The following is a 24,879-nucleotide window of genomic DNA, read 5'->3' as shown; positions in this document are numbered from 1 at the left end:
CCACTGGCTCTTCCGTTCTCACTTCTGTAGCTCTCACTCTTGCCTTTGTTTGAGGGGAAGGATGAGGACGCTGGAGTAGAGGGCTGGTCACTGGTGCCCTCACCTGACTTCGGGCAAGGCACACCATCTTTCTAGAAGAGCCTTAGTTTCCACACTTACAGAATGGGAATGAGAGCCCTCCCCCTGTTTGACTCTCTGAGTTGGCACAAAGCACAGATGGCATTGGAAAGCATTTGCTATGTGGGATCATGTTTCCCATTTTATACTCAGAGAAGAGAATCACTGAACTGCGGGAGCTTAGGATAGTAGGGACCTTGCTGTTGAGTTGAGGACAGGCAGCTTGCAGGAGAGCCAGGGGGCCAAGGGTCTCGGGGAATCTAGGCCTTGGGGCTTTGAGAGGAGACCAGACAGTGCCAAGAGCTTCTCAAGGGATGCGTGGGCCAGACCTGATGGCTATGGCCACATCCGGCCTGAGAGCTGTCAGGAACATTGGGTCCTGCTCAGTCCCAGGCCATCTGCACTTTGAGAGGCTCCCCTGGTGGCTTGTGTGCCCACTGCACTTTGAGAAGCCCTGTTTTAAGAGATTCACTCGGTAGCCCAGGAGTTAGAGGTGGGTTGGGACCCAGGGATCTATCAAACTTTGCTCAAATAAGAGCAGGTCCTGAATCAAGTGTGGAGTCCCATGGATGGAAGGCTTTGTGCAGGCTATTTTCCTTGAGCATGTTTGCCTGCAGAGCTGGTGATGGCACTCAGGGGCTCTGCAGCTTTGATTCTTTATTCCCCTGGGCTCCCCCAAGCCTCAGCTGTCATCTTTGGCTTCAGGGAGAGATGCCAGGAGTTGGTGATTTGAGATCTGGGAAGTCAGGTAAAGATGTGCAGGATGTAAATCCTGGGGATTGAGTGACCCCAGACATGGGTTTCATAGGCTTTGGCTCTCATTCCAGCTATGTATTCATTTCCCACTCAGTCGCCCGGTGGTAGCCCATTAGCAAGGCCATTCTCTTGTTTGTCTATCCTTCCATTTGTCTATCCTTCCACCTGCTCCATCCAGTCACCCACCAGTCCACTCCTCTGCGTGTCCCTTCATTCACTGATCCCTCACTCCTTATCGTCCCATCACCCAGCCACCCACTGGCTGTGCTCCATCCATCCATCCATCCATCCATCCATCCCATCCATCCCATCCATTGTTCTCCCTACCCTCCTGCCACCCATCTACCGGCAGCCTGCACATACTTCATTCTCTACCCATGTGTTCATCACCCATCCTTCATCCCTTCATCCATTGACCCCATCTTCCAATCACCATCTGTCTATCCATCATGTTTTGAACTCCTAGTTATTTTTCCTAAATGAGGCACTCCTCTGTCCATTGAGGCTCAGTTTAAAACCACATAATTGATTTCAAATGAGATGTCTTTCCCTGCAAACAGACACGAAACAGCCTACTCATGGAATCCACTTCCCTCTGGAGGGGAGGGTTACTTTGTTCAGTGTCTCCCTTCAGAGCATGAATCATGTTGTAATGAACAGAAGGAATGCTGGCTGAGGAGCACATAGACTGGCTCCCCTCCTGGCTCTGGTAGCCACCCGCTGTGGATCACGGCCAGGTCCCATGGACTCTGGGTCCCTTTGCCCCCTGTAACCTGATGAGTGGGGACATGGAGCTGGACCCAGTGGTGCTCAAAGGATGTGGGCTCCTTGCAGGGAGAATGAAGCCCTGTGGCCCGGGCCAGGCAGCACTTACTGACGTTGGCTGATGGATGGGAGATGAAGACGAGGTGCCCGAGGGTCCCGGCTCCTGTTAAGGAGAGGGTGTCAGGTTGGCAGCACTCGATCTGACCCTATGGCCCACCAGCTTCATGCCGGACTTGAAGGGCAGCCCTGGCACCTTGCTAGATGCTGGCAATGTCCAGGCACGTCGGCACCACCACTCATGAGAGAGGGGGTTGGGAATCACTGTCCTGCCTCAGTTTCCCAACTAGGGGTTGGACTACATTGTTGGTGGTCCAGCTTTTCAGCCTCCTTCTTCAAACAAAAGCTTACACAGAAGTAGAAAATATAAAACAGATCAGGTTGCAGAGAGATGCAGTACGTCATGGCCGGTGTGTTTTATGTTAAAAGGGGCATGAGACGCTGCCCCGTAGTTCCTTGCCTGTGTGAGTACAGACCATGTGTGTATTGCTGTGTAGCCGGAGGCCTCGATGGTCAAAAACACGCGCTCCTCTTGGACCTGGGAGGAGGCTACTAAAACTTGAAAGAGCTCACCAAGAGGACTGTAGTATTAACTGGGATGAATGTTTTAACTTTCACAAGAAGAGTGAATGGGAAGACTCACAGCAGAATTAAGAAAGTGAAAACCATGTGTAAACGGGGCTGGAAGATTGAGGCTGCTCTGGTTTCCCCCCGCTGCTGGCCGGCCTGCATGGCCCTGACACTCTGGGGGGGATGCTGGACCCGTGACAGTCTGGCTCCCTGGTCCCCCACTGGTGCGGCCGCAGCCCCTGGGGAGCAGCATCCACCTGGCGGGGCGGGCGGGCGCTGGGCCAGCGTCCCTCTGTGCTCCCGGCCCAGGGCGAGCAGCCGAATCCTGAATCTCTCCTTTGTCTTCCTGTTGGCCAAGTTCATTGCCTCTTGGCGGGTTGGAGGGCTGTTTAAGGGAGAAAAAAGGCCATCTGAGGCGTGAAGATAAAAAGAAGTCTTTTAGCCATCCCAGGAGAGGACGGCTTTAGCTCTTGCGTTGTTATGTAAAGCCGGCCCTAATCCAGCATCTTAACCGCCTTAACTGGCCAGCTGGGAGCTCGCGGGATGGCAGATTAAGTCTGGGCTTGGTGCGAGGGCTGCGAGGGCTGCGGAGCTCCTTTTGAACTGTGGCGAGAACAAAGTAAACATCAAAAGTCCCAAGCTCCATGAGCTGGCTGGGCGTGGCAGGGGCGGGACACAGGGCTGGCTTTCCAGGGGAGAAGGGGACAGGGACCCTCCGTCTGCTGACCCCGCGGGGTCTGAGCCCAGGGGAGGCCCAACCCCACACTTTACTCCTGTCCCCACCTGGCTTCCCCACCTCCTTAGCTCTGTTGGGCCACACGACAGGTGGTGGCAGCCTGTGGCTTGTGGCCTGAGGTGCAAATCGGTGCCACACCTGTTTGGCAGACCCACATCGCCCTGAATGGCCTCTCAGAGCACTGTGTCCCCACTGGGCATGGGGTGCTACTTCTGCTCTGTGCCCTTCGGAAGGGAAAGACCTATAAATGGTCACGGGCGCCTTCTCTCTGGGTCCTCTCTCTCCCTTCCACCTAGGGATGTCCCATCCCTCCCAGTGATTTGACTTCTAGCCTTGCCCACTGACCCCCAACACCTTGTCTGTGTCCTGTCTTCTGACCTCCACTCGGGGCTGAAAGCAGGCATAGTACAGTCTACCTGGCATCTCTAAAAAGTGGACGCCACAGAACGCCCATACAGGAACCCTTAGAAAGGTTGAAGTCAGGCGGACCCTCCCCTTGGGGGCCCAGGCCCTCCCTCCAAGCCCCCAAGGTTTGGCTTGACAGGGCCTCCAGGGTCCCCGCTTCCCTGGCCCAAGGGTGGACGTGTTAGACTAGCTGGTCCTGCCATGCAGGGCAGTGGTGTCGAGCCTGAGGCCCTGGGGGTCTGAGTAGCCCCACTACGAGCTCAGGACCTGACTCCGCATGAACTCTGAAACTTGTCTCACCACCACTGCCTCAGAATCTGTGAGAGGCACCTTCTTACCTTTACTCGGGCTCTTTTGGGAATTTGCAAGTCAGACCCCAGATCCAGCCTGGCTCTACCACAACTCTCTGGGTGACCTTGGGTGCATTCACATCATGTCTCTGTTTTTCATTTTCCTTGTTGGGGGTAATCAGAGTGCTTCTGCAGGGTTCCCATGATGACAGTGAGGTCATTAACGTAAGCGTGGAGAACAGCCCTGGTACAGAGTAAGTGCCCAGTGTATGTGAGCTGTTAGGAGTCTTATTGTTTCATGGGTCCTTTCTTGAAGAGGAGCCAACTGGTGTTTATAATTATTTACTAGTCCAGATCAAAGAAGACCTATTTTCAAAGCTTCTTTAATCCTATTAGAATTTCTCCTTCTACTCCCAGTGCATGACATAGAGTCTGGCATGCTATAAGTGCTCAATAAATACTCACTGGAAGATGACATCAACAGCATGAAATCACTGAAGTCAGGTGGCCCCCTCCCTCGGGCCACCCAGGCAGGTCCCGTGTACTCCCCCTCGGCTCTGGTCGGTTTGTCCCAGCACCCAGGTGTGACATGGCAGCCACTCACAGACCCGAGGAGCCCGGGGCCACTCACAGACCCGGGGGCCATTGGTCCCCTTCATTTGGGTTGGGAAGCCAAGGCCCAGAGAGTGTCCAAGGCCACACAGCACACTGAGAATGGAAGTCAGGCCTCCAAGGTCTTCTCATTCAGGAAGTATTTACTGAGCACCTGCTGCAAGTATGGGGCCCTGCTGGCAGGGTGTTCACACGAGGGATGTGGGGATAACCATGCAAGTTTCCAGTAGTGGTGCCCTGCCAAGAGGTGAAAGCCAGTGAAGGGTAGAGTGTGACAAGCCTCTCAGAGGAGGTGACATCTCAGCTGAGATGCAGGTGCCAGGAAGGAGCTGGCCATGGGAGGATGTAAAGGGAGAGCAGCCAGGAGAAGCAAGCAGAACCCCAAGGTGGAAGGAACTTGGGGTTTAGGGAAGAACCAAAGGGAGCCCCATGCAGCAGGAGGAGATACCAGGGACAAGGGTGAGACCTCGTGCTTGGCTTTTATGCTGCTTTTGAAGAGAAAGCATTGGAAAATTTTAGGCAGGTGAGTGCCAGCTTCTGACTTCCATTTTAACCAGGTGCTTGTAGCTTCTGGGAAGGATGGGCCACGTGGGGGGAGGCAGGAGACAATGACAATGACGGGACATGATTCCAGTAGTGTGGGCAAGGGTGATGGGTGGGCCTAACGTGGGGGCTGTGGGGTTGGAGAGAAGTGGGAGGGCCTGGGGGTAGGGTGGGAGGAGGGAGGTGGGGTGAGGAGGTGGTTGAGGGAAAGAGAGGGATCCTGGGGCCCCCACCTTGGACTTCTGGCATAAGACCAAAGGCAAGGGTGGGGCCCCATCTTTTTTTTTTTTTTTTTAAGATTTTATTTATCCATTCATGAGAGACAGAGAGAGAGAGAGAGAGAGAGAGGCAGAGACACAGGCAGAGAGAGAAGCACGCTCCCTGCAGGGAGCCCCATGTGGGACTCCATCCCAGGACCCCAGGATCACACCCTGAGCCGAAGGCAGATGCTCAATCACTGAGCCACCCAGGTGCCCCAGGGTGGGGTCACCTCTGAGGCGGAGCTTTGGGCAGGTGATGGTGAGGGCTGCTTGTTGGGGGGCATGGTGGGCTCCAGATGGCTGTTGGACATCCAAGTAGAGCTGCCAAGTAGACAGACAGTTGGACACGGAGTCTGGAGGTCAGGGAACAGCTAAGGGGGAGACAGCCAGAGAGGGGGAGAGAGGGAGGACTTCTGAGGGCGTCTCTGCAGATGGCCCTGCACACCTCCCCGACACAGGCCGGTCAATCACGGGGGCTGGCCGGTGGTTCCCTGCCAGTCCGAGAGGAGGAGGAGATGACTGGGGAGCCGCGGGGACCCCCCCGACGGAGGGCAGGCGGGCCACACCCCGCTGGCTGTGCTCTCTCAGTTCAGAGCCTGCCCTCCTGTGAGTGTCAGTGAGGCCCGACTCCGCTCGGCGGCAGTCCTCCCCAGAAGCCCGGGTGACAGCAGCTTCTCTCGAGTCTGTTCTTCATAAAAGCTCAGCTGGAACAGTGGAAATTCTGACTTGTGTCAGATACCGAGGAGGCTTTAGTAGTTTCAAGTAGCTCGGGGTTAGATTTTAAAAGTTGAATTTCATCACATGTTTTAACTTGGGTGGGGATGGAGGAAGAGTGGAAGGGACATGGTATTTTTAGCCCAAAAAGGCTCTTTTCTCTTTCCCTCTCCCTCTCTCAGCATTCTCCCCTCCCTCCCCGAACAGATGTTTCTCGTCTCAACCCTATTCAGACCTCAAAGCAGAGTGGCCATCAACCTTCTGCTCTGATGACGGAAAAGGCCAGAACACTATATGTTGGGGAGATTTCTTTCTTTCTTTCTTTCTCTTTTTTCCTGTCCTCTTTCCCCTCAGTCACAATATGTCCTTTTTTTTTTTTAAAGATTTTATTTATTTATTCGTGAGAGACACACACACACACACAGAGAGAGAGAGAGAGAGAGAGAGAGAGAGGCAGACACACAGGCAGAGGGAGGAGCAAGCTCCATGCATGGAGCCTGATGTGGGATTTGATCCTGGGTCTCCAGGATCCTGCCCTGGGCTGAAGGCAGGCACCAAACTGCTGAGCCACCCAGGCTGCCCCTACAACTTGTTCTTAAAGAAAATCTCCCTATAGTAAGACACAGTCCAGGGAGGCATGGTTTTGGAGCAAAAGACCCAGGCTGGCATTTCTGGTTTCAGGAAGGGGTAGACACCCACCAGTGGAAAGTGCCAGAAACTGCTTTGGAGAATCCTGCATGTCTCTTTTGGTGGTGGTGGTTTTTTCCTGATAAGCAGGGGCTCAGAGTTAAGTTGGGATGCTTTAGGTTCTTTTAGACACTCAATAGAAATTCACTGAAGCTTTGGCTGACAATATTGAAAAATCTAGGGTGGATCTTGCCTAAAAGGGGCCAGCTGGATCCAGGAGCTCAAACCACGTCATCCACACACACATTCGCTTCCTCTCCTGCTCCCTCCCTCTCTCCCTGACTCTCCGTCACCTCTCCCTATGCCCCTGTGTTGGTCTCTCCCACTAAGATGGCAAGGGTGGCTACCCAGCTCTGGGCGCTCACATCCTATGAGCTCAGCCACCTCAAGTGAAAGAGCCTCCTGCCCCCCATGCAAAGTCTCACTACTTCTTGCAAAAGTTTGGGTCTCACTTTACTGGCCCAGGTGGATCTAGGTTGTGTGGCACCTGAAGTTGATCCAGTTTTGGGGCCATCTTTAAGAAGAATATAGGATCCTTTTATTAACCTATGTTTCATGCCATTCTTTTATAACTTTGAACCAGATGATAGGTCTATTTTGCTAAACATTAATCTATTTTTATGTAATTCTTTTATAACTTTGAACCAGATGATAGGTCTATTCTGCTAAACATAAATAACTATACTGCCAACTCATCTTTTCCCTTAGCTCAATTCCAGAAATACCTGTGTTCACTCTGACATCACATGACACAAGAGGGCCTATGGAAGTCAGAATGGAAAGAGACAGTGTTTGTAACCAATTGAGGTTAAAATAGCTCATTTTGAGAGTGTCTGGAAACAGAATGACCATGTGAACACGTTGCTAGGGTCCGTGCAAGTGAGAGGCTCACAGGCTCAGCTTTGCTGACTTCAGGATGACCTGTCCCTTGGTACTGACCTAGGAGCAGCCACATTGGCCGTCAGGCTGAAATTCATGGTGTCAGGTCTGGGTTCTGGGTGCATCCCGGAAGCTGGCATGGGATCAGCTCTCCTTAAACCATGTGGATTGAGATGGGAGAGGGGTGACCTGTTAGAGGAAACCCAGATGCTATTCTCAGAAGAGGGAGGATGGTCGCAGAACATGCAGGAGCAGGTGTCAACTATTGTGTGACAGAGTAGAGAGATCAGTGTATGTGGGGGGTAGTCAGGAAAAGGGGGTTTTTGTTCTATTTCTCCACCTTCTGGGTTCAAATCCTGGTAGTGTGACTTACTGTTGTTGTTGTTGTTTTTTTTTTTTGGTGATGACGGTGATGATGATGATGATGATGGTGACAGTATCGATGTGCCTCAATGGGGTGTGATGGGCACTATGCTATATGTTGGGGCTATAGTAAGAAGATGGAATAAACCAAGTAGTGATAATAGCAGTTATAAGACAGACTCCCTGAGCAGAGAACCCTAGTCTAGCCCCTGGGGGTGTGCGGGCACCTGCTCAGAGGGTGGAGGGCCTAAGCTGAAGACCTGAAGGATGAGCTGGAGCTGGAGAGCCAGGACAAGTGTTCTTGGCAGGGATAACAGCATGAGAGCACCGCTGAGTCAAAACCTGAAAAGCAGTTCCGGGGAGATAAAGAGCCCAGAGATCATTTTCAGCGGAGAAATAAATGGCTTGATCCATTTCACTTCTCAAATTTGGTTTCCTCTTTGGTAAAATGCAAACAGTAGCCTACCCAACCTGGTGCTCTTGAGAGGCCCTAATAGAATACTTCACGTACCCACTACCTTCACCAGCCTGCCCTTGTGCTCATTGACAAACAGATTTGTGTGTCTTTCGGACCCTGGCTCCCTCAGGAGAGTCTCGCACAAATGATGCGAGAAACCATTTGGCCTGGAATGCACATATGATATCTTTCTCTTTTTACTGGCAGCAGATTTACCCGCCTAATTATATTTGGCATAGGCTAATATTAAAATTCATCTGCATTCCCTCTAACAGCTGCTGCTGGAGGATTGGGGAGTCAGAAACATCCTGGCCAGCCACCCTCAGGGCCACTAAAATATTTGCAGCAGATAATCTGTACGTGGACAATTGAGAAGGGCCTGTGGGGACATTAGGGCGGGCGTCCAAACTCCAGCAAGGAAGCTCTGGCTTGTGTTAGATCTTATGTCGTATCAACTGAGGACGTGGTAGGTAACCGGGCAGAGAGAGCCCGTCTGAGTGTTAGTAATTTCTGGTCTCTGGGCAGAGCGGGAGGGGGCTGATAATAGTTGTAACGGTGTTTCAAATTTGTCCCTGCTTCCTAAGTTTATTATCAACCAGGCCTTTCTGGATTGTGTTAAAATAAGCTGGCGTTTGCTGCTATCATCCAGGGTTTGGATTTTAGCCTAAGTATGGGGTTCAAGAACAGACCTACCTCTTTCACACACCCCCTTTCTCACGCTGGTTCCCAATCTCCATCAAGCCAGAATTTGTGGTGCATTTGTTATGTGCCTTCCTTGTGTCCGCCTATGGGATTTGGTGCAGTTTAACATTCTGGGCTGGAACAGTGCTCCGTGCATGTGCGTGGTACGTGCTGCATGCTGTGCACTGTGGGCATGCAGGGTCCAGGCTCCCACGAGACTTGCAGTCTGGCTGCCAGGATGTGGCAGGCTCTTGTGAAGGAATCGGAAGATCCCAGATCAGATTGCTCAGAATGAAGCGCTGGGCCGGATGGGGATAGACCACGCTCTGCTCACGACAAATTCATTTGTGCAAATTAGAGAAAGGAGCACCCCCCCCCCCCGTCCCCCCGCAAGACACCTTTCTGCCATCTGTCCAAAATGAGGCCCAGTCTATGAATGGCGCCCCCTAGAGTGGTACATGGCACAACCCAACCTGTTTCCCAGATGACCCCGAGTACCACCACCACCCCCCAAGCCCCCAGCCACCCCCACTGCAGGGAAGAGCCCTGAGGTGCTGGTCCTGCCTGGGTGCCAGGGAAAGTGGGGCTGCGAGAGGGCGGATCTGTTTTATTTCGTAGCCGTCTTCTCATGCTGTTTGGGTGGTGCCAGCTGTCAGCAGCTCTGGCTGGGTGGGCTGTGCCATCCTGCTCCCGGGGTCACTGCTATTTGCCAGGCTAAAGAGGCTGGAGAAGGTGACCGGGGCTCTCCCAGCATGTGGTCCCAAATGAGCTGTTGATGCCTCCTGTTGGGGCTGTGGCTGTGGGGTGGGGGCCGGGAGCTGGCCCCGTGATCATCGCCAACAACCATCCCCATTCGGGTCTTTCCTCACTCGCTGGTGCTCCTCTGACTCTCTCCTTTCCCTCTTTCCCTCCCCAGCCCCCTCTTCTTTTAAACTGGGGGAGGGACAGGGAAGAGACCGTCTTTGATCTCAGTGGAGGAAAAAAGTCTGTTCTGTTCAGGCTTTTGGCGAACACAACAAACAGTGTTTAAAATTTAACTTTGCTTAATTAATTAGTAATTCTGTTTAATGCTGTCTGATCTCCCTCCAAAAGGTATTTTGAAGCTTGAGAAGGGAACATCAAAGGGAGCCCGGTGAAGATGGTCAAGTAATGCATTTAATCTGGCAGTTGCTGGGGGTGGAGAGATGCCAGGTTGGGAGCTAATGTGGGAGAGATCCATCATCTGGTAAACACAGCCAGCAGGCTCCTTGCAGCCGTGGTGTGAGGAGCGACAGGGAGCAGTTTCCAAAGAGAAGGAGCTCCACACACCGCCCCCAGACTCATCTGAGCTGAGAATTGGTTTCAAGAAAGCGGAGTTGATGTTTTCTTTCTTCCATGCGTACTGTGCATGGTTGGGCAGGTTGTGTACTGCACAAGAGTTTCCAGTGAAGCAGGTGAGCAGTACAGTGAAATCCAGCCTGCATCCTGCTTATCAGGGTACCCTGGCGGGAAGGGAGGGCTGCATTTACCTAAGAGCAGTTCATAAACTTTTCTACAAAGGGCCAGGAGAGTGCATCATTTAGGCCTTGTGGGCCATATAGTCTCTGTTGTGACAACCGAACTCTGCCAGTGTAGAGCCAAGCAGCCATACACAGTGCCTATGAGCATGACTGTGTCCCAATAAAACTTTATTTACAAAAGCAGGCGGTGGGTGGACAGGGCGTAGCTTGCCAGCCCCTGCTTTTAGTCATCCAAAGGTACATCACAGACAGTGATGTGAATGCAGGATGTAAACCCAGAATACGAGTCTTTGAATTTAAAGGCTTTGCTTCCTCCTTACTCCATCTCTTCCCTTCCTTTTCCTACCTTTGCTCCAGCTTTCCTTTCTTCTTTCAAATTAGCAGTATCTCCTGTTGTTACTGTGAGTGATTAAAGAGTGATCAGAGTCCCTTTGACATTATGTACCCCCCGCCCCCAGAAGATCATCTCTGGGGGAAAAAAATCTCTGGGTTGAGCAGGAGTAGGAGACAGAGAATGGGCTCGGAATCTGGCCCCAAAGCCCATTGTGACAAACATGCCATTCTCTTTGCTGGTTGGTGGGACCTTGGCAGCCCCAAGTGAGCACCCTTTACCCTTCCTATGCCTGCCCACGAGCCCAACGATGGATGGAGGGAGAGAGGTTTGTTCTGCGCAGGGGTGGTGGGGCCGGATGCTGGTTAATGTCTGGTTTGAGAGGGTTCATATGTGGGTGTAGGAGCAGGGCCCTGTGTCCCGGCCCCTGCCCCTGGCACTCAGGGCCTGCTAGGCTTTCCCATCACCTCTGTGACATCTCCTCTGGTCACTGGGGAGTGGAAGGGACAGTGACAGGGTGAAGGGACTTTGGCGGGGGCAGAAGGTGCTGACTCTCCCTGTTTCTGGCCCCCAGGGCTCTGGGGGCAGGAGGGCTCCCAGTCCTATGACCCATCAGTGGCCAGTGCCACAGGTGCCTGGGGTGGTTTTCTGAATGGGGATGGGGTGGGGATGAAGGACCTCTTGGTGAAGAGAAGGCAATCCAGACCACGCTGGTCTTTGGAGAAGACACAGGATGAGGGTGAGTGGTCGAGGGGGATGTTTTCCACCTGCCGTGGGTGAGGAGAAAGGAGGGGAGGTAGGGAGGACCCACATGTGGGGAGGGGTGCTCCAGAGAAGGAGGGAACAGGGACAGAGCTTTCTTTTCTTTGGGTTTTATCAAGTGGAACTTGAAAGGCAATGTTGAACCTGAAGGTGGTTTTCTGATAACTTCTCTTTGAACTTGAAGTTTGGTTTCGATAAGCCTGGCTGGCTTACATCTCCAGCCAGGACCTCTGTGGAGGGAGGCTGCAGCTTTGAAGATGGAGCTGGGCTTTGTTTTCCTTTCTTCTCCGCTCCCACCCGACTCCCCACACCCCACAGGGGGGCTGAATAGAGGATATTGCAGGCCAGGAGAGCACCCTGGTTTCTCCAGTGGGGCGGTTTGGGGGTGACGGGCATCACCTCGATCTGAGCTATCAGCTGGGACCATGGACCATCTTCTGCACAGCCAGCATTTATCGAGTACCTATTACATGTAGGCCACAGTGCTAAGTAGGCACCTTCCTCATTGCCTCCCCCCACCACTCCAGTAACCCTGTGAGGAAGAACCCATTTCATCCCCATATTCCACAGGAGGAGACTGAGATCCAGAGAAGTCTAGTGCTTTACTCAAGGTTGCCCAGGCCAGTCAGCAGCAGGACCAGGAGATGGACCCAGACTCTGAGTCCTCTTAATTAGGACAGTCTCGCCAAGCTCAGCTGCACCCACTGGATGCTGGGGGTTCCTATAGCTGAGGGCTGGGAATGGAGAGAGCCCCTGCTCCCTCACTCGCTCTGTTAAGCCTCCAGACCTTTTTGCTTTCTTCTAAATGGGGGTGACAGCAGCACCCACCGCTTTGTGGCCTGGATAAAAGTGGCTTTGCGTTGCACCCTGTCTGGTCCCATGATGGCAGCTGGTCCGGACCAGCAGGATGCCAGTAGATTTGGGGTGGGGGATCAGGGTGGCCCAGGCTGTGTGCTCAGCTATCCTTGGGTCACTGGCTAATCACCTGCTTACCTGCCCCAGGGCTCAGCATTGCATGGGAGTGGCGCACCTCCTGGCCTACACTGTTTGCTTTGGAGGAGCAGGGAAGGCAGGACCTGGTTTTATCCACTATATCAGAAGTGGTCAGCATCAGTCCCTGCCCCCCACCCCCGCCCCATGGCCTCCGAGGAGCTGGATCTCCTCTGAGGTTTGTCCTTATCTACCTCCCTGTGAAAGCACTGGGAGGGAACTGGGATCTGTGGCCGAGGCAGGGTCTCCAGCTGGATCCCTAGGGAGTTGTTGCCTTGAGATGTGGGCATCGAGGGTGGGGCCCTCCCCCACCCCCCTGCATCCCTCTGGGTGTACCCGGGGTGAAGAGAAAGAAGGGGGCACTCAGGCCCAGCTGGGAGGGGAGCTGTAGAAGGAGCTAGGTCAGTCTGTTGCCACCGTGGCCTTCCTGTCCTCACCCGTCTGGGCTGGTGACCGGAGCATCCTTATCTTCAGCTCTTCCCTCCCCGTCCTGTTCCCCATCCCGGACTGCCTGTGTTTGATATGATCCTTGCGTGTCCCTTTTGTATCCCCGAAGCCTCCGTTTTGAGAAAACTTAGCTACCAACTATGCTGATGCCCAAGATTGAGTGGGGAGGGGACATCATTCCCCTGACTGTGACTACCAATGGCGGGGACCCTGTGTGCTGGCCCTGGGCTCTTGGCCTTGACGGTTGGTCGTAGCTCACTGAATCCACACAAGGATCCTGTGGGGAGGGGGCTGTTCTGATCCTTGTTTTATCACTGCAGAAACTAGTTGAGATATCTGGAGAAGTTACATGCCCCACCCTGGGTCACACACAGTATCAGAAGGATCCGGATCCAAGCAGAAACTAAACCTCCCCAGGCTAGCTGAGAGAGGTACCACGCCTCCGTTTCCCTCAGTCCTCCTGACCACCCACCAGTGTGCCGTACGCTGGGCCCCGGGCAGGCAGCATCTTGGAGGAAGCCCAAATGTCAGCAGGAAAGGCAGTGAGGCTGTGCCGACCGTGGCCACGGGCCACAAGCTCCCTGGCCACCTGCCCCTGGTCTGACACAGCCCTGGCTGGCCACAGGCTGCTTATCCGAACTTATAAGGGGCGGAGAATGGAGGCCTCTGAGGCCTCAGATGCACCCTGGAGGTAAGTTGAGTGGCCAGCACATGTGTACCCCGGACATTACCAAAGGCCAGAGAGTGAAGCAATTTTTTAAGATATTATTTATTTATTCATGAGAGAGGCAGGGGAGAAGCAGGCTCCCTGCAGGGAGCCCGATGTGGGATCCCAGGACCCCAGGATCACATTCTGAGCCGAAGGCAGATGCTCAACCCCTGAGCTACCCAGAGGCCCCGAGCAAAGTGATTTTGACTTGAGCACACAGACAGGGAAGAAAGAGGCCTAGCACCCCGGCGCTCCTCCACATGGTCACCAGAACAAAGCCACAGTGGGTGTGGTGGCCCCGAGGCCCAGCTGGGGACTGTCCTCATGCTGTCTCACTTGTCCTCCCTGCAGTGGCCCTGCCTCCAGAGAAGACAGATGGGCTGACCAGCGGAGATGAGAAGAGGAGGGAGAAGGCAAGCGAATCTTGCCCTGGCTCCAAGAAGCAGCTGAAATTTGAAGTAAGTTCCCTTTCCTGGCACTGGGCTCTGGAGAGGAGGGTTTCTGTCCCCCCAGTGGTGCTCTTCTAGGAGGTAAACTGAGGCCTATGCAGATGTGAGGGCCTTATACCTCCTGTGTGAACAGCTGCCTGCAGTGAGAGGCTTCTCCCTTCATGTCTGGGGCTGCCCCAGCTCCATGCAGGTCCTGAGGACGTGTGCAGCCACCCCTCTTGGCCCGGGCTACCCAGACTTGCAATGTGGGGTGGCAGCTGGGCTGTGGCCACTGGGCTGTGGCCCAGAGGTCTGGGAGAGCACATGAGAGGGGTGACGGCTGGCCCTGGCACTGCTATCACTGTACTGGGTGATGGCCTTCCCTGCCCAGCCTATCTGGCATGGAGCTTACACTCTCTCTGCCCTGCCCTCACTCTCCTTCCTTCTCTGCTTCCCTCCGTGAGACCACTAGGCCATCACTCTGGAACCAGCAGGCTAGGGTTCAAGTCCTAGCTCTGCCACAGCTCAGCTGGCCTCACCTGGGAAATGGGGGTAGCAACAGCATCTGTCTTGTTTCGGGTATTGTAAGCATGAGGAGTTAATGCATCTAACGTGCTCAAAGGGGTGCCTGTCCACTATCACGTAAGCACTTTCCTCTCCCTTCCAACCACACTTGATCGACACCCGCTGGTTCCCTGGGGACCCCAAGTGAACTGGGCATGGCTCCTGCCTCATGGACCACAGTGTGGTGAGGGGCCTGGGAGAGTGACCCAGACCCAGTAACTGCACTGTCGGGGATGTGAGGGGGATCTGGGAGTATGCGGAGGGGGTGGCCACCCGAGCCTGGAGGCCTGCAGAGTGACGGACGTGTGGCTGTTCCAGACTCCATGCAGTGCTGTGGCTGCAAGCGGAGGTTGGGAGGATGAGTGAGTCTGAAGTGAGCCTCTGAGTGTAGGACTAGGAGTTGGGAGAGGTGATGACACGGAGCCTTTGGGATAAGGAACACTTTAGGTGGAGGGAACAGCAGGAGCAAGGCCCAGAAGCCTGCCAGTGCCGCCCGTTCTGTGCAAACAAGCTGCATTGTATTGCAGAGGGATGGCGGTGGTGCGGGAAGATGACTCGGGAAAGGGTGTGAGATGGTCACACTGGGCCCTGAATGCACCAGCTGAGGGGTGCAGGCAGCATGCACCTGGGGAGCTGGGGTTGCTAGCTTCTTCCTGGAGTGTACTGGGGTCCCTGCATGTCTTCTGGGGTGGCTGGCCGAGCCGAGGGCCAAGTGCAGCAGCAGAGGGAAGCCTCAGACCTAGATGTCTCACTTCCCTGGAGGCCTGAGCGGGCTGATTTCTGGAAAGGGCCTGGCTAACTGCCTGGGACTCGTCCATGGCCCATGAGGACGACTCACCTGAGAAGTCCAGGTGAGGGGTGGGGGCGGACAGAAGATACATATGACAGAAGTTGAGAGAGAGAGGGATAGTTACTGAGGCTTTAGCTGCCTTTGGAGCCGAGCAGAAGGGCCAGGGAGAAGGAATCGGGTAAACGCTCTGAGTGTGTGTGTGTGTGTGTGTGTGTGTGCGCGCGTGCGCGCATGTGTGCAGGGCGAGTGCTGTGCTACATGAAACGGTGCCTTGCAGAGCAGAGCGGGCACTTGGCAGGTATCAGACGGGCATGTCACAACTGAGGGAAGGCTGACTTTGAACTCCGCGTGGGCCGCCCGAGGACTGCTGGAGGGAACTGGCTTCGAGCTGCAGAGGCTGGGGGCAGGGACGCCGCGCTCGGGCACATCCCTGCCAGCGTTCAGAGGCCAGGTACCACCCCCCTCCCGGGGGCTGAACCTGTCTTCCTGCAAAAGGAGAGGGGAGCTGAGGCAAGACGTGAAACAGAATGGCCTGGAAGGATCTTTGCTTGTTTTTATAGAATCTTGTGAATCTCTTTCCCAAAACAGCCAGCCTTTCTAGAACTTTCTATCTGGTGTTCTGCTGGCTCCTGCACACACACTGCCAGGGACAGAGCTCATCACTTCCCAGTGCAGGTTCCTGTGGTTAGACATGTCGGGTCCTGTGAGTGATGATAATGAAGCCATTGTTAGCATTACGTACCTCATATGTTAACATTACAGCAAAGACAATGGCAGTTACTATCATTAATTGGACTTCTCTCAGTGCCAAACAGTTCCACGCTTTTTCCAGTTTCCCCATCGCAGAGCCGGAGGCAAGGACTTGGCAGGTGATCCCAGAGAGCAGCAAAGGAGGGAAGCCCAAACCAGTAGGTTAACGGGATCACTGCCAGGGCAGCGGGGGCTCAGTCCCGCTGGGAACCTCCTTCCCCCAAGAAGGGCCATGCTGAACGCCTTGGGGTGTCCTGGGCTTACAATCCCCGGCTCTTCAGGTCTTCGTGGGACATAGGAGCTGGATGCTCAAGGTGGGAGGTCAGGAACTGGCCCAGGAGCACCGAGGGGACACGGGCAGGGGGCAGTTCATGCTCCCAACAGCCTTAGGAGATCAGTACTCGTCTTTTCCATAATTTATATGAGGGGAAACCAAGCCACAGAGCAGCCATGCCCAGGGCCACAAAGCTCTGAAGGGCCATGTACCTGGGGCTTCACCTTTTTTTTTTTTTTTTTAAGATTTTATTTATTTATTCATGAGAGACAGAGAGAGAGAGAGAGAGAGAGAGAGAGGCACAGGCAGAGGGAGAAGCAGGCTCCATGCAGGAAGCCCGATGTGGGACTCAATCCCAGGTCTCCAGGATCACACCCTGGGCTGAAGGCGGCGCTAAACCACTGAGCCACCCAGGTTGCCCTGGAGCTTTACCTTTTAATGCTTGCTCACCCTCTCCTGCCTCCCAGGTCAGGTGGCCACCCTGGGAGTCCTGCCATGGCTCCTTATTACTGCTCCCTGTGTCTTCTAGTAACTTCTGTCCCTCCATCCAGGTTCACAAAGCCTCGCCTCAATTCATGCCTCTAGTGTTTCCTTTGCCCTCAAAGGTTCAGAGGCTGTCGGGCACCCTTGCCGGCGTCTCTCCCTGGACCTCCCCTGCCCGGCGGGCCTCTCCCCCCACACCCTCCTGTCCCTCCATGTTGGGGTCATCGTGCTCTCCCTTCGCACAAGGTCTGGGGAGGGCAGTGGGAAGGCAGCAGGCCTGCGACCTGGCCTCTGGGTACTCCAGCCATGCCTGTGTGTTGTATGTTCATGTCTAGGAGCTCCAATGTGACGTGTCTGTGGAAGAGGATAGCCGGCAGGAGTGGACCTTCACCCTGTATGACTTTGACAACAATGGCAAGGTCACCCGCGAGGTGAGTGCACCTGCCAGACTTGCTGCCACAGGCCACCCCCTTAGGCACTTCTGCACCTTCCGTGTCTCCTAGGGTTGGTCCTCCTCCTGAGGGCAGGCTAACAGATGGCAGGGAGGTGTGTCGGGGGGAGCAAGGCTGCTGGAGCTCCAGGGGGTCCTGGAAGAATATCCCAGAGCTGCCTGGTGAGTGGGCAGTGGCGACAGAGGAAGGGGCAGCTGGGCTCCCTGCACCCAGGAGAGGCACTGCTCCCACTGGGGAAGGGGAAGGGGGAGGGTGGGAGGCAGGCGTGGAGCCCCAAGGTCTCTCCAGAGGAGGACCCCGAGTCCCCACAGAGACCTGTCCTGCGTCCTCCTCTCTGAGATCAGGGAGCTCTGGCTGGGGCAGGCCTGGGACCACCCAGGCCGCTTCCCACCTCAGACAGGCTACCCAGGAGCTGGGGCCGGGTGGGCACATGAAGGCCAGGCGGTGCCTCCCTCTGCCGATCCCGGAATGAGCACCCCCGGGCCCTGAGAGCTCTGCCAGTGGCTCTACGCATGGCCTTGTCCCGGCCTGCTCTTCACCGCCCGTCTCCCTCTGAACGCCTGCGTCTCTCCCCTCAGCCGTCCTGCCACACCTCTCTCTCCTCCGTGTGCCCGTCACCCTCCTTCCCTGCATCTGTCTGAATACTGAGCACCCACTATCTACATTCACTATGCCCTAGGTGTGGGGACAAGGCGAAGGACAGCACAGACACAGCATCCAGCCACCTGAGGGGGCAAATCCCAAACACTTATGGGACAATTGCACAGTGTGATGGGTCCAGTGAAGGGAAGGGTCCCTGTGTCTAGGGAAGCCTCCTGCAGGAGGTGACGCAGAGCCGAGCATGGCATGTGGAGCCGGGAGACAGATGCCGGGCGCTCGGGTGTTCAAGGCACTGGAGGAGACTGGTGTGGCTGCTCACAGGAGACCTGGCTTTGGCGGAGCCAGCAGGGCAGGCCCTGGCTTTGGTTCCTGGTGCTTGGGGAAGCCACTGGTGGTGGGCTGGTTTAAGCAGGGGCATGAGCTGGTCTGAACTATTGCAGGGTCTCTGCCTCCCGCATACCCTGGGCCTCACCCTTACCCCATCCGCTTCCTTTCTCTCCCCACTGACCCTCTGCGACATCCTCCCCCTCCCCTGGAGGCCCTGGTTTTCAGATGTGTGACCTGCTACAGATCTGCCTAGGGCTCTGAGAGTAGCTTGGCGGGGGCCACACGTGCCTGCCATCCGGCTCTCGAGGGTGCCAGGTGTGTTCCCAGGGAAGCTTTGCTGTCTTCTCTCCCTGCCTAATTCAGGGATGTGGATTTTCTTCTCTGTGGCTGGTACAGGAGAAGCTACCAGAGGGGACACCTGGGTGAAAATAGGGCACCTCTTCCTCAGCCCGTGGCTTAAGGAATATTAGAACAGGGTGGAGGAAGAAGCTGTGAGTGACTCTCAGTCCTTCAGGACTCCTTGGCATATAAGTGACAGACTCCCAGCAAACTGCTATAGGTCCAAAAAAAAAAAAAAAAAAAGGAATATATTGGTTCATGTAACTGAAATGTGGTCCAGGAGGCTGACTTCAGGCATGGCTGGATCCAGAGGCTCCATGGTAGAGCCTTCCCCCTGGCCAGGAGCAAGGTGATGGCTAATATTTTTCCTCCTCTGTCTGGGGCTTTCAGCAACCCTTCCAGTTCAGAAATTCCAGAACCAAACCTCACTGGCTCCCACGGCCTCACATGAATGGCCCTGATCCAGTCATTTTTGCTGTGGGTTTGCAATGCTTCAGATGGCCCTATTCCACATCCTGGAGCCAGAGGATGTTATTCGATGCATGAGCCACAGAGACTAAAAGTGAGAGGGGGGTGTGTAATTGGCTCCCAAAATAAAATCAAGGTACTGTCCTCAGGGGGTGGGGGAATGGATTCTGGGCAGGCAAAGCCCTGAGAAGGGGCCTGGGGACTTGGGAAGCAGTGGAAATGCTTCCTGGTTGGAGACCTTGTGGAAGGCCAAGGGGAGGGCTTAGGTGAACCCTCGTCCCTCCAGCTGGGATGCTTTGTGTGAGGGGTTATGGTTTTCCTGGAGCAAGAGCCGCCTTTCCTCCCCGTCCTGTTTGGGAATGGCAGCTGCGGTGTAATTACCTTCATGGGGCAGCACACTGTAGCCTGGATGCCTGGTCACTGAGCTGAATGGCCGTGGCCCCGGCTGGCTGTCCAGGCCACGCAGGCAGCCAGCCTGGGCTTCTCAGTGGCATCGCCTTCTCTTCTGATGCATGTGGGGACGAAGACCATGCTGCCCCTTGCTTGCCACCTGCCCCTGCTAGCTGCCGTCTTCATTCCTTGCTGGTTCAGAAAGGCTGACCAGGAGAGGGCTTGCCCCCCACCTCGGAGGCCTTGCAGAAACCCACGGCCAGACACTGCCATCTGGCTCTGCATCTTGCCTTCCTTTACAAGAGGAAGAGCCAGGAAGGGAGATTTCCCAAGGAGGGTGCCTCAGACTGGCCTACAGAAGGCCATCCCTGCATTGTGTCTTCCTCCTGCCGAGGAGGAGCAAGGAGGCTGGCTTCCAGTCCAGGGAGAACCCAGCCTCGTATTTCCCCTTGGTCTATTTTTAGCATCAAGGCCACTCCTCAAAGTTGGCTATAAATACCAGTCCCCTCCATGCTCCCTGGCCGTCTGTGGGCATGTTTCTCTGCGCTAGAGCAGACAGGCTCCCTCCTCGCTGCAGCTACAGCCCAGAGCCGGCTCTGGGCTCACTTCCCAACTCAGAAGAAAGTACCTGTTCATTTGTGCAATAAATACTCACAGGCACCCACTTCTGTATGCTGGGCCCCGCGCAGGCAGGAGTTGATTTTTCAGCTGGGATTGCAGGAGCATGCCTATTCCTAGACCTCAAATCAATGCGCCGCCCCCCCCCCCCCCCCCCCCCCCCGCTTGGGAGAGGACACTTGGATGGATGATGTTAGTGGACCTGACTTTTCTTATCTGTAAAATGGATATACTGGCACCTCCTTCATGGGCTTCCTAAGATGGAAAGAGGAGGGGGCAAACTGGGGGTGGGTGCAGAGAAGCTCAAGGGCAGAAGAGAGGAGAAAAGGAGTCTTCTGTGGGCCCTGCCAGAGGAGCTAGATTGCTGAGTGAGCCAGAGAGCCTGAGTCTCAAACTGGCAGCCTCCACAATCCTGATGTAGCCCCGAGATGTTCCAACCCAGCCCCCCAGAAGTTTTTGTTAAAAATTATCACAGGCAGCAAAAGCAAAAATAGATGAATTGACTACATCAAAATTAAAAAGTTCTGTGCATCAAAGGACACAGCAGAGTGGAAGGCAACCTACAGAATGGGAGAAAATATTTGCAAATCACGTATCTGATGAAAGATTAATATACAGAATATAAAAAAGAACTGCAACTCAACAGCGGGAAAACAAACAACCCAGTTTAAAAATGGTCAAAGAACTTGATAATTTCTCCAAAGAAGATACATAAATTAATGGTCAATAAGCATAGGAAGAGGTGCTAAACATCACTTAACGTTAGGAAATGCAAATCCAAACCACAGTGGGATCCTACCTTATATGCCGTAAGATGGCTACTAAAAACAAAAACAAAAGCAAAAACAAAAACAAACAAAAAAAAACCTCAAACTGACCAACAATGACAAGTGTCCCCAAGGAAGTGACAAAATCAGAACCCCTGTGCACTATCAGTGGGGATGTCAGATGGTGTGGCTGCTGTGGAAGACAGCATGGAGGGCCCTCAGAAAGCTAAACAGAATTACCATATGATCTCCACTGCTGAGTATGTACTCCCCAAAGCAGAGTCTCAAGATACTTGTACACCCACATTCACGGCAGCATTTCTCCCAAGAGCCAAAAGACAGAAGCCATCCAAGTGTCCGTCAGCAGGTGAGTGGATAAACATAGACATACAGTGTGGTATTAGCTTTGAAAAGAAAGGAAATTCTTTTTTTAAAAAAGATATTTATTTATTCATGAGACACACAGAGAGAGGCAGAGACACAGGCAGAGGGAAAAGCAGGCTTCCTGCAGGGAGCCTGATGTGGAACTCGATCCCAGGACCCTGGGATTATGACCAGAGCTGAAGGCAGACGCTCAACCACTGAGCCACCCAGGGACCCCAAGAAAGGAAATTTTAACAGGTGCCACAATATGGATGAACCTCCAGGATGTTGTGCTGAGTGAAACAAGCCAGTCACAAAAAGGCAGCTGCTGTGCGATAATACTTCTTTGAGGTCCCTGGGATAGTCAGATTTGTAGACATAGAAAGTAGAGTGCTGATAGCCAGCGGCTGGGGAGATGGGGAAATGGGGAGTTGGCAAAAATTAGATGAGTTTCCAGTATCAAAGGTTCTGAAGATTTAGCAGAAGATTCTGGATTTCTGAGATGCCTGTCCCCATTGCCACAGGGCATATCAGCTGTGCTGAGTGGGTGCCACATCTGTGGGTGCTTCCCCACTCCAAGTCACTCATCCATATCCCTGCCTAGCCATGGCAGTGCTTGGTGTCACCTCTGCTACCTCTGCCTGAAGGGCTTGTGGGTGGGGAGTAAGGAGAGGGCTCTATCTGTGTAGGAAGAGCCATAAGGGTGGGTAATTGGCTATCTGGGGCCCCCGACCTATAAAGAGCAAATACCTTTTCCAAAGGTTTCCTACATCATTTAGAGCTGGAAGCCTCCCCTCAGGCAAATGACCTTAGCAGATGCCCAGAACAAAGGGAGACCTATTTTATCCCTCCAGTCCCCAGTCAGAAGTCTCTGAGATGCTTCACGGAGCTTGGGTCGGACATCTCTGTTCTGGTTGAGGTAATATCCGAGGCCCAGAGAGGAGATGAGATTTGGTCAAGCTCTCACAGAACAGTTAGCAACACATCTGCTTTTCCATGTTTCATTCAGAAGGAGCTCCTGAGGGCAGCCTGGTTGGCTCAGCAGTTTAGCGCTGCCTTCAGCCCAGGACGTGATCCTGGAGACCCGGGATCGAGTCCCACGTCGGGCTCCCTGCAGGGAGCCTGCTTCTCCCTCTGCCTGTGTCTCTGCCTCTCTCTATGTGTCTCTCATGAATAAATACATAAAATCTTTTTAAAAAAAGAAGGAGCTCCTGAGACCTGAAGCAGGTGCCATTGAGGCCCTCCCCTAGGCTCCCCAGCCTGCCTCTAAGTTCACCTGCTGCCGAGGTGAATGGTGCCCACCAGAAGAGCTTTTCCTGGTGGGAGGTAGCTCAGTCTTTGCAGGACAGCCTGGAAGTCCAGGGAATGTAGCATCATCATCCCCCAGGGCAACTCGACCAGGGAGGGATGAGACTTTTCTGGGGTGGGTTCCACACAGTCCCTCTGAGGACCCAAGTGCAACTGAGTCCCGTTGCCCCTGGCTGTACCTGTTCATTCAGCTCATCCACTGCTCCCTGCCCCTTGGCTCCTGCATCCTAGGATCCCCTCCGTCCTAGGATCCCCTCCTGGATGAACCTTTCATGTGCAAGTTTGTCCCTTAGGCTTGACTTTGGAGGGAGCCAGGGGGTTTTCGCTTTCTCAGGTTTCACAAGCCCTCTGATTCCTGTATTGTGCATGCACGGTGGCTAAAGACCCCCCGTGGATTTCTGCTTTGCTCCCCTGCAGGACATCACCAGCCTGCTGCACACCATCTACGAGGTGGTTGACTCCTCTGTCAACCATTCCCCGACCTCGAGCAAGACGCTGCGGGTGAAGCTCACAGTGGCCCCTGATGGAAGCCAGGGCAAGAAGGGCATCCTTCTCAATCACCCTGGTGAGGGGCTGGAGGGCTGCCCAGGCCACAGGGGCCAGTCCACTCCCAGATCTCAGGAAGGATCACCACCCTACCTGGGAGGAGTGGAAAGGAGCCCCTTTTACTGGGAGGGACTTTGTGGACAGGTGGAATTTGAGCAGATCCTTGAAAAAGCAGGATTTGGATAAGAAAGGAATTGCGGGTGGGAGACCCTGGGTAGGCAAACCTGGAGGTGGGCATGGGCATGGATGCAGCTATAATGCAGGCTAGCCAAGGAGTCTGGGGAGGAGGTGAGTCTGGGAGGGTGGGGTGGGGCAGGAGGTAAGGGGCCATGTAGATGTGAGACCCCTCTGTCGGGTCCTGGCTTGGAGAACCCTTCCCACAGAGCCATTGTGAGCAATCGTGGGCCATTTATCAAGGGCGACATGCCAGGGAGCTCAGAAAACCTCAGCAGAGCCAGGAAGCTGGTGGGCACAGGTGCAAGCTGCTCACCTGGCTGTTTCTCGGGTGGGACTCAGACCTGCAGGGCACGAGGCCCAGAGCGGAGACCAAGCCTGCCGAGGAGCTCCGAAGCTGGGAGAAGAAGCAGCGAGCCCCACTCAGGTACAGTGGGGGTGTGTGTGTGGGGGGGGGGGTGGCTAGCAGCCCAAGGCACCTGACCACATATTGAACACTAGCTGTGTACCTGCACCTGAGGGACTGAGCTGGAGGCAAGTGATTTCGGAGGATAGGCTCACAAATCAATTTTTAAAAAAATAACTAAATGTAGGTCCACATTCCTTTGTCCAAAACTCTTTGGGCCAGAAATGTTTTGGAATCGAGCATCTGTTGGATTTTAGAAAAGATGTTCCTGGTGTATTTCTCATGTATTCTATTTGGCATCTGGGCAGCACCCTGGGATTTAGCACACTGAAATTTCTGCACGGAGACATATGAATATCCACACAAAGTGATATGATATAAAGGCTGTGGCTCCCATCACATCCATTTAGGGCAGGCTGGGCTGCCCCAAGGTAATGAGAAAATCTTTGTCTTCAGGCTTTTTTGGGTGTCAGAATTGTGGCTAAGGGATTGTGAGGCTGCGGTTCTCTTCCACCTGTTATTTCTTTTAACTGCAGGGGGGATGGAGAGAGGGACGCAAAGAGAGAGTGTGTTTAAAGAAAAACATTGAGTCACTGAGTAAACAGGAATATAAAGTAACAGCAGCCTAGGAGGCAGAAGGACGTAGGAGGCATTAGCGGCCCAGAAGTCAAGGGGGGAGATGGGAATACCTGCATGGAAGGGAAAGGACGTAACTGGATTGTGGGAAGCACCCACGCATAGGGGCAAGCTGGGAGGTGGTCCCAGCAGGGGCCCCAGCTTGGTGTGGGGAGGTGCAGGGAGCAGGGGGTCGGGGAGTAATGAGGGAGGTGGGGCTGGCAGATGGGAGAGCCTTGCAGGGAAGCTCAGACTCCCTCCTTACATACACATTCATAAGGCCCGTTCTTGGCTTTGGGGCAGGTTACAGAGCCTGCCCCCTTTAGCCGCAGTGGCCTGGGGGCTTCCGCTGCCCACGCTCTCTGGGGAACCAGCCCAGGGCTTAGGTGTCCTGTCCACTGCGGGCGCACGTGGTTTGAAGCCTGACTTTGAGGTTCCCTAAGTTTTGACCAGTAACCTCTCAACTTTACTTTGGACCTGTTCAAAGCAAATGCCTCTCCAGTCCTCCCCAGAAGGCCCAGGGAGGCCAGCAAAGGTCTGCATCTCTGCTGTCAGGGAAGAAACTGGAAACAAAGGTGGCTGCGATG

General features: G+C 54.3%; 1 protein-coding gene and 1 long non-coding RNA gene across 8 annotated transcripts in view; one reads left to right on the top strand and one right to left on the bottom strand.

Moving 5' to 3' along the window:
* Positions 1–24,879, top strand: part of NKD1 (NKD inhibitor of Wnt signaling pathway 1) — an 84,183-nt gene that overhangs the window by 57,245 nt on the left and 2,059 nt on the right. Inside the window, exons 1-5 of one of the 4 annotated variants that reach the window (XM_077898472.1) lie at positions 10,930–11,050; positions 13,982–14,088; positions 17,255–17,350; positions 22,969–23,116; positions 23,614–23,698. In XM_077898472.1, the coding sequence (XP_077754598.1) occupies positions 11,011–11,050; positions 13,982–14,088; positions 17,255–17,350; positions 22,969–23,116; positions 23,614–23,698 (476 nt within the window). In that variant the 5' untranslated portion in view covers positions 10,930–11,010. Of the gene's footprint in view, positions 1–10,929; positions 11,051–11,160; positions 11,462–13,233; positions 13,353–13,981; positions 14,089–17,254; positions 17,351–22,968; positions 23,117–23,613; positions 23,699–24,879 lie in introns of those variants that run through there. The other 3 variants (XM_077898471.1, XM_077898470.1, XM_077898469.1) reach the window with 3 other exon arrangements.
* LOC144314411 (uncharacterized) lies at positions 5,168–11,109 on the bottom strand. 4 transcript variants are annotated; one of them, XR_013380287.1, is made up of 6 exons: positions 10,738–11,089; positions 8,905–9,218; positions 7,982–8,096; positions 7,452–7,580; positions 6,525–6,591; positions 5,171–5,482 (listed from the first exon to the last, which is right to left on the bottom strand). It is a non-coding gene; the product is annotated as an uncharacterized LOC144314411 (long non-coding RNA). The 4 variants fall into 4 exon arrangements; XR_013380284.1 differs by having other exon boundaries at positions 5,168–5,482; positions 6,525–7,580; positions 10,738–11,109; XR_013380286.1 differs by lacking the exon at positions 6,525–6,591 and having other exon boundaries at positions 5,172–5,482; positions 10,738–10,956.

The sequence above is a fragment of the Canis aureus genome, chromosome 5, assembly GCF_053574225.1.
Source record: "Canis aureus isolate CA01 chromosome 5, VMU_Caureus_v.1.0, whole genome shotgun sequence".
Lineage (NCBI taxonomy): Eukaryota > Metazoa > Chordata > Mammalia > Carnivora > Canidae > Canis > Canis aureus.
The sequence above is the reverse complement of the archived record's forward strand: the minus strand, read 5'-3'. Positions and strand labels throughout refer to the sequence as shown.